The sequence below is a fragment of the Triticum urartu genome, chromosome 1 (genome assembly GCF_003073215.2).
Source record: "Triticum urartu cultivar G1812 chromosome 1, Tu2.1, whole genome shotgun sequence".
Classification (NCBI taxonomy): Eukaryota; Viridiplantae; Streptophyta; class Magnoliopsida; order Poales; family Poaceae; genus Triticum; species Triticum urartu.
Window position 1 is genome coordinate 411,213,586 of NC_053022.1, and position 8,768 is coordinate 411,222,353.

Here is an 8,768-nt window from a genome sequence, read left to right on the forward strand (position 1 = left end):
CTCTCCCTGACTTCTCACAACCCTTCTGCATTGAAACTGATGCTTGTGACTCGGGGATTGGTGCCATCTTAAGTCAACAAGGACATCCAGTAGCTTATTATAGTAAAGCCTTGGGCACAAACAACAGCAAGCTCTCCATTTATGAGAAGGAATTCTTGGTTGTGATCATGGCTGTAGATAGATGGAGGCCCTATCTGTCAAGAGGCCCTTTTGTTATTAAGACTGACCACAAGAGCTTATGCAGTTTAGAGGATCAAGTACTCACTTCAGATCTACAAAAGAAAGCAATGACCAAATTGTTGGGGCTCCAATTCAAGTTTCAGTTCAAAAAGGGAGTTGATAATAAGGCTGCTGATGCTCTTTCTAGAGTGGGACATGCCTTTTCCCTACAAGTAGTCTCCACCTCTCAACCAGTGTGGATCCAGGAGGTCCTAAATTCTTATGTAGTTGATTCTGAAGCACAGGAACTACTGCAGAAATTAGCTATTACACCTGAAGCGGACCCAGATTTCACACTTCAGAATGGCTTACTCAGACATCAAGGCAGTATTTGGATTGGAGCAAATTCAGCACTGCAAACTAAGATTATTGAAGCCTTTCATGCTAGTCCAGTAGGGGGACACTCTGGAATGCAAGCGACCTATCAGAGGATCAAGAAACTTTTTCACTGGTCTGGTCTCAAACAGGCTGTCCTCAACTTTGTACAGCAATGTCAAGTATGTCAACAGGCAAAACATGAACAGTGTAAGTATCCAGGATTGCTTAATCCACTTCCTGTTCCACAAGGGGCTTGGGAAGATGTGACTATGGACTTTGTTGAGGGATTACCTAAATCTTGTGGCTATTCTGTGATTATGGTCGTGGTGGATAGGTTCACAAAGTACAGCCACTTTGTGCCTATGAAACACCCCTACACTGCTGCTTCGGTTGCTCAGCTGTTCTTGCAACACATTGTCAAGCTGCATAGTATGCCCTATACTATAACATCCGACAGAGACCCAGTGTTCACAAGTAAATTTTGGAAGGAGCTATGGAACTTATGGGGATCCAAACTGCAAATGTCCACTGCCAGGCACCCTCAAACTGATGGACAATCAGAGCGTGTGAATCAGTGTCTTGAGATGTACCTTTGGTGCTCTGTCAATGCTACTCCAACTAAATGGGCTATCTGGTTACCTCTTGCTGAGTTCTGGTATAATACCTCGCACCACTCCTCGTTAGCCTGTTCCCCCTTTAAAGCCCTGTATGGTCATGAACCTCACATGGGAGAGTTGCCCCGTGTGGTGACAACTGACAATGCTGAGGTGGACCAATGGATTCAAGAGCGCCAACGTTACTCTGAACATTTGAAGACCCAACTGCACAGAGCTCAAGTCAAAATGAAGTCTGAAGCAGATAAACACCGTTCCCCACGAGAATTTCAGGTAGGAGAAGAGGTATTTCTCAAGTTACAGCCTTATACTCAATCATCAATCGTCAATCGGCCCTTTCCTAAGTTGGCGTTCAAGTATTTTGGACCATACACAATCGTGGAGAAGATTGGTCCTTCGGCGTACAGACTGGATCTCCCGGCAAGCAGTCAGGTTCACCCGATGTTCCATGTGTCCCAGTTGAAGCAGCACGTGCCTGACCACACTCCAGTCTTCACAACACTACCGGCACCAGTATTGATGGAAGTGGAAGATCTACAACCTGCTCTGATTCTTGATCGACGTCTAGTAAAGAAAGGTAATCATGCCCTGCTCCAGGTGTTGATCCAGTGGAACAAGCTTTCCCCTTCAGATGCAACTTGGGAAGACTACGAGACAGTTAAGCAATCATTCCCTAATGCACCAGCTTGGGGACAAGCTGGTTCTGCAGAGCCGGGACCTGTCAGTACCGGCGTACTGCCCACTACTGAACCCGGAGAAGATGTACTGAAGATGGCAGGCGCAGGCGCCAAGGAAAGGGACTCGAGCGGTGCTGGAGCGGTTGGGCCGGCTTAGCTTGGTGGGCCACGGGCCGTGATAGTAGATAGGGGTCCAAGTCTTGTACGGGTGATATATAAACCCATCAGCACATTAGACAGAGTTGGCGAGTAATAGAATTGTATTTCTCTGTATCTTCTTCCTCCTCAAGCTTCCTCCTCTGATTTTCCCCTTCTACTCAAATCTGAGAAAGTAATCCTAGATCGGATATGACAGCGCCGCTCTGCGTCTCCCGCCCGCGCCCCGCGGCCCCACGCCTCCGACCCGCGCTACCCCTTCCGCCGCCTGCGGCGTTGAAGTCGCCATCTCCATCCATGGCCCGGGCCTTGGGTGGCTGGAGATCCACCGGAGGGAGAGAGCAGGGGAGAAGTGGATGGAGTTGTGTACTTGAGACAGAGTGCCTCAGCACAAACTAGAACATGTGCGTCCAGAAGAGTCACCCTGCCGTGATCCCCTCACTGGAGTATTTATTTTTTGTTCTTCCGCATTAAACCTAATCTTGTACTATCATATGATGAGGCACAATTCATTATTAATTGAGTCCATCGGTCAGGGTCAGCAAACCCCGTTCAGTCCATCGTTCTTCTTCAGGAAACACCGTTCTAGCCCGACATATGCTTTATTGAGATCGAGCTTCACCACACATAGTCCATTCTTACTAGTCTCCATCTTAATTCCATGAATGCATTCGTATGCAATGAGAATATTTTTATTTTATTTTATTTCATTTTTATTTTTGCGTGGAAAGTATGCAATGAGAATATTATCCGACACAAAAGCACTTCTCGTCTGTTCAATCACCTTCGGCAAAATAACCTTTGGGCACGTGATTAACATTTTCTGATATTATCTTATAGACCATATTATACTACATGCTAATGGGCTGAAACTGAGTATTCTTGATTGAACCATCTACCTTTGGAACTAAGACAATAAATGTGTCATTTCAGCCCACCCACATTACTCCCAAATTCACCACCTCCAAAACTTCTTTAACCATATCCAGCCCAATCAAACTCCAAAATCTTGCTAGTTAGGATTACTAGTTTGCCCTTGTCACTAAGACCTTTCATAGTGGGTGGTATCATAATGCTACTATCTCCGTAGTGCGTAGTATCATAGGTTGGTATCTTAGATGACCCAACACCTGAGGTCTGATTAGTGACAGCTGCTCTGAGGTTCATGAAAATGAAAGTTTCCAAAAGCATAAGCACAAGCCGATGTGTAATTGACAAGTGGCTCCAGCCTACATGCTCCACTTGTCAGTCTCATTGTATTGAAATCATTTACCTTTATTGAATATATACTTACAAACAACACATACAAGTACAAAACTGTGGTAAAAAATGATACCTTAGAAAACTCATTTATTTTCATTGGCTATTACCTACAAAGAACACACAGCGTACACCATTAGATACCTTAACAGTTTAATTACCAAGGACTTCACCAGCACTACTCTGATGATTTGGGGAAACCATAAAGCTTTTCTCCAATGACGCGCTGTGCTTCGACAACTAGCCTCTTGACAACTTCCCTTGCTGGTACAATCTCCGTGATTAGCCCAACACCCTGGCCAGCATACATGGCCATGCTATCGATATCGCCTGTTGTTGTCGCATTAGGAACAGTACCAGCAAACCGATGTATATCCTTGTGCTGGAATTATGAAACCATTGCTTAGTTCTCCATTATTAAGTTCTAGATGCACAAGTATGAAATGTGCATTTAAGGTTTGGAATGAGTGAACTCCTCTACTGAGCTCCATCTTGTACAAACAGCATAATAGATGGCCATGATTAATCACAACTATGGTACATTACAAGTTCTCCTAGAACTTTTGTTTTTCAACCTATATTCAAGTAACATGACGAAAATGCACATTATATGCCCAGGAAACAGACCCAATTTTAATTAAAAAAAAACAGAAGTTAATAAATAATCATGGTCATTTTGAAACATTTTGAGATCCTTTTCCCCAAGGATCATATCAATGAAATCATTCTGAGCTGGCATTGCCATTTAAAATTTGATCGCTTGAGCTATAACTTGCAAAGTAGCTAGGTTCAGTTGTGGGGCTTGTTTGGCCCTACATTGGACTGGGCAGCCTTTCCCGTGTCCAAGAGCTCCTAAAGTTAGCTGACATGTCTAAATTGACAAACAGTTTCAAAGGTACAGCTTGAAGACTCATGTTTCTCACTGGGAAGTAAACTTCCCCAAATTAGATGCCTGAGAACTGAAGTTAGCCAACCAAGTTCTGATAAAGCACATTCACTCATCACTGTGCCTATATACTGTGCCGGGGTAAGACTTTTAGGAGTAAAGTACTGTACATTACTGGTCAAAATAAGAAAACCAGAAAAGGTCATACCACAGATGGTTTCAACTTCTAAATGCAGAATGAGGGTGTAAATAAAAAAAAAACTAATACATACCACACCATGGATGATAGAATGACCTATAATAGGCTGATTTTCCTCTGTTTCATGATCTGGAAGATTCTTCCACTCAACATAGAAAGGTGTCTTCAGGACACGTTGTGGAGCACCAGGCCATCTAGCACGCCCGAACACAGTTGTATAGTCCGTGCAATTCATCTCAATTAGCTTTTTCTTATACAGCGGATGCGCAAAGCTTTCCTCGGTGGCTACAAACCTGAATATTAAGGAATTTCATAATGCAGAAACCAGAACATGCATAAGTATAAAGAAAAGCTTTGCTTGACATAATCATAAAAAGGCAAGACTGAGCAAGTACCTAGTTCCTAAGCAAACACCATGAGCACCAAGTGCCAATGCAGCAGCGTAGCCACGGCCATCTACAATTCCACCAGCGGCGATAACTGAAATAGTACTATCCGAAACTAGATCTACTACTCTCGGCAGCAATGGTAGCAGACCCTCCTTTTTATTCAAAGAAGAAAAGCTGTTTGAGATAAAAGCCCATGAAGACAATTAAATAGAAACAGACTTGCAAGATGTGTCATGCTTCCAAAGATGACACTACAAAAGGGGCCTTAAGCTAAATCAGTAGTCTGGACTATATCACGGGCACATTGTGTAGATTCTTATTGCATGCGTGCTTGCTTCTTGGTAAACTGCCTAACAGCATTTTAAAATATTGAAGCACAAACAAGATGGAAACAGTGTGTAGTGACTTTACTTGACCAATCACATGCCCCCCTGCTTCACGGCCTTGAACGATAATTCCATCTACACCAGCTTCCTTAGCTTTTGCTGCCTCCTCAAGGTTACCAACCTGTTCAAGTCACAAAGGAAAAAATAAATCTAAATGTGCATAATCAACAGAACAAGTGCAAGGACTTACATGCTCATATCATCATCATAGAACACCAAAGCCTTGACTACAGGTCATGCATTGCCACTTATTGTGAATTTCTTCGCACCAACAAGGAGTTCATTGAAACCTGAATAGTCTACATCAGATGCTAGTCCTAGTTGTTCATCAATATTACAAATCACCCCATGATCCCAGCAGTCCTAGGAAATTGGAGAGAAATGAGTAATGAGCATTTTCCTATAAACTCAACTTTATGTTCACTACCTATAAGAAGTATTTCTTTTATGAAAAGGATCACATTCTAAAACTTGACATAACAGTACTGTAGTTTCTTACTAGGCCTCCAAAAGAAGCTTATGAATTTTAAATGTACTTGTTAGAATAGCTGCAAGTGTGCACTGATAGTAGAAAGCTCTGATTTCTTTGTTGGAAAGGCTGAAAATACTACCTCTGATCCATAATAAGTGTTGCAGTTTTGAACTAACCACAATTCAAAACTGCGACACTTATTTTGGATCGGAGGGAGTATGATTTAATTAGCTATATTCATAACTTCATGGTTTGCTGCAGAGACAGAGTCCATATAAGAAACTCTAGCCCCTTCTGTTCTTAGTCCAAATATCATTGTGAGAGACCAAATTCTGTTGGAAGTCTCCATCTGTCTATATACATAAAAGCCCATTCCATTGTTGTTCATTACATTTGCACCAAAACCATTGAAGAACACAACACTTGTTTGAAGTTGGACATATACAGAATAATGACCAGTCAACGTCCACCGCCCTCCAATGATTTAGCAAGTTTGATACATACCATTCACAAGTTTTGACTAATTAACAAAGGTGTTAAGCAGCCATATCTTAGCTAACGGCCACCGGACTTTGCACTCTCACAACTGTCAAGAGCAAAATGATTTTGCTCCAACAAATTCTATCTAATTAGTTGGGCACTATTAGTCAGGAGTGTGAGTAGGAAGAAAGAGTCCAGTCTTGTACCACAATGACATCACAAATGTTAATTACTGAAATTGGAACGAACATAGACTAGGCAAACGCAATCAGACAAGTAAAGTGGTAATAAGAACGGCACAACAAGTGTTAAGTACAGTTCAGAAAATAAGTGTTAAGTAAGCACAAGCCGCAGCCGGGTTTTATCCATTCCGGTGAAATGTCCTTCAGCTAAAGTTCTCACCTGATGCAAGACCTTGACGCCGGCGCGGTGGGCCTCGTCGACCCGCTCCTTGGGGAACTCGCCCCAGTACACCTGCAGCACGGCGAGCTTCTCCTCCAGCACGACCCTCAGATTCTCCTCGTGCGGGAAGGCCAGCACGATGGCCGCCCCGAATGGCTTCTCGGTCAGGCTCCTGGTCCTCCGTATCAGCTCCCTCACGTGGTCCGGCGCCGACTGCAGGCAGGTAGGGGGCTCCAGGGATTAGCCAAGACTGACAGAGCGCATGTAAATAGTAGCAAAGAGGGTAGGAAAGTGGAGGTACCCAGTCAGGAAGGCGGAGGAGGCCTATGGCGCCAGCGTTGGCGACGGCGGCGGCGAGCTCCGGGCCGGAGATGTCGGGGCCGAGCGGTGCCTGCACGACGCCGTAGTCGAACCCCAGGACGCCCTTCCACCCCATTTTCTTCCTAGTCTAGTGGCGCAGTTCACGGTGTATAGCCGGCCGATCCTGATAGTCGCGGGAGTTCTGCCGGCGGCCGGTGGCAGGCGGCGGATCCATAAATAGGCCGTGACGATGAGCCGTGAGCAGCCAGCGAGCTGCGTGCTCCAGGGGCCGGGCGTCAGCGGGGACGTCACCGCGCACGGCGGCTGGTCGTGTTTCCTCCACATGCCGGATGGATAAGAAGGGCTGCAAATAAAAGTGGTGAGCTAAGGGCATCTCCAACAGTTTGTATGTTAGTTTGTTGGTAAAATATGTCATGTCATCAACCAACATCTTAATATACAACAACTTCAATGGGTTGTATGTAGTTTGCCCAATAGGATGTGAAATAATAAATAATATGCTCTCGCATTCTACATTGGAGCTTGTGCAAAGGGTGTTGGTTCATGTACATACAACTTTTCTCTCTTCCTTCATTTATTATATGACACATCATCAAAAATTTCATGTGGCAAAATCTACCAACAACTATCTTATAACCATTGGAGATGCCCTTATGAGTAGCCGGTGAGTCGGCTCCACTTTGACTCAGAACTCGTTGACTAATGAGTTGAGATGGGTTTCAATTTGAGCTCGTTAACAGATTGAGTTGAATGACTCGAGCTGACGAGCTACTCGTTTACCTTGTTAACTGAAATAGATATGATGTAAGTACCAATATTGTTGTGATTTGTGTGCACCAAGTGTCATTTAACGTAAATTATTGATTGTTATAATTGTGAAGAAAAATATGTGTCTACTAATATTTTTTAGATTAATTACATACATGATACATACATTTTGTTATTTATAAATATAACGAGTTAAACGAGCTAGTTTGTGTGCTACACGAGTCAAATCGAGTTTGAATCTAAGCTTGTTATGTTAAACCAAGCCAATCAGCTTGAATTCCAGCCCTATGGATACGGGAGGCGACACTAGTTGTATTCTGGACCTAATTGTAATTTTTATCTAGAGTTAGGGTCCTCCTTGCATGTTCTAAGAGTATGTTTAGGATTTTCAGGGAGAATATTGTACGAAAACTAACATTCGGTGAAAACCACGAGAAATAGATGTTTAGAAGTTTTGAAAAAAATCTGAAAATAATATGGGATGTTAAGAGGATGATGTTTTATTGCCACGCAAAATTTTAAGTTAAAACACATTATGCGATGTGAATTATGAAAAAGACAAAATCAACGATGAATAGTGCTGAACAGTAATATCATTATTCAAGGCTGAATTTGTCTTTTTCATAGCTCACATTTCGTAATGTGTTTCAATTTAAAATTTTGTGTGGCAATAAAACATCATCATCTAAACATCTCGTATTTTTTTCAGATTTTTTCGAAAGTTTAAAATATTGTTTTCACGAAGTTTTCATTGAATATTGGTTTCTGTGTGATATTCTCCCAAGATTTTTGTGTGTTTGGGATTTTCTTTCTTGTATCCTTGGATGAACTTCCGTCCAATCATGTTTGCATTAGTGGGTTTATGGAAGCTTGTGTCTTGTCCTTTCATTCATGGTTCCATAGGTGAAGCAGGAGAGGTTTGTGCTCTCCCTCATATATCTTCCAGATGCCTAAGAGCAATTTTAGCAAAGTCTTCATATTTTCTATCGTCATATAGGATATGAAGCGCGTTTCATATAGATATTGATGTCACGGCGAATCTGCACAAACACACAATCTTCCGGACACACAGAAATGTTGCATAATTGTTGGATTTGGAGGGACCTTTATAGTATCCTCTTCTCTAGTGTGTGAATCAAGTACGACCAATATAGGAATTCATCATGGGCAGGGGCGGAGCGTGACTAGCAACCACGGAGAGGACAATTTCAACTAAAAGCA

General features: G+C 42.9%; 1 protein-coding gene across 1 annotated transcript; it reads right to left on the reverse strand.

Moving 5' to 3' along the window:
* Positions 1-3,188: 3,188 nt before the first annotated feature.
* Positions 3,189-7,092, reverse strand: LOC125515171 (probable nitronate monooxygenase). Its single transcript, XM_048680612.1, has 6 exons — positions 6,760-7,092; positions 6,459-6,671; positions 5,130-5,225; positions 4,725-4,870; positions 4,403-4,622; positions 3,189-3,626 (listed from the first exon to the last, which is right to left on the reverse strand). The coding sequence occupies exons 1-6, from the start codon at positions 6,892-6,894 to the stop codon at positions 3,423-3,425; spliced, it is 1,014 nt and encodes a 337-aa protein (XP_048536569.1). The 5' UTR covers positions 6,895-7,092; the 3' UTR covers positions 3,189-3,422.
* Between the last annotated feature and the right edge of the window lie 1,676 nt (positions 7,093-8,768).

What these genes read in the sequence shown, in the direction of transcription:
- LOC125515171 (XM_048680612.1), bottom strand. Translation starts at nt 6,894, where the DNA reads ATGGGGTGGAAGGGCGTCCTGGGGTTCGACTACGGCGTCGTGCAGGCA. An exon ending in TCCTCCGCCTTCCTGACTGG is followed by an intron (nt 6,672 to 6,759) that starts GTACCTCCACTT and finishes ACCTGCCTGCAG; the next exon opens with TCGGCGCCGGACCACGTGAG. An exon ending in ATTCTATCATCCATGGTGTG is followed by an intron (nt 3,627 to 4,402) that starts GTATGTATTAGT and finishes TCATAATTCCAG; the next exon opens with CACAAGGATATACATCGGTT.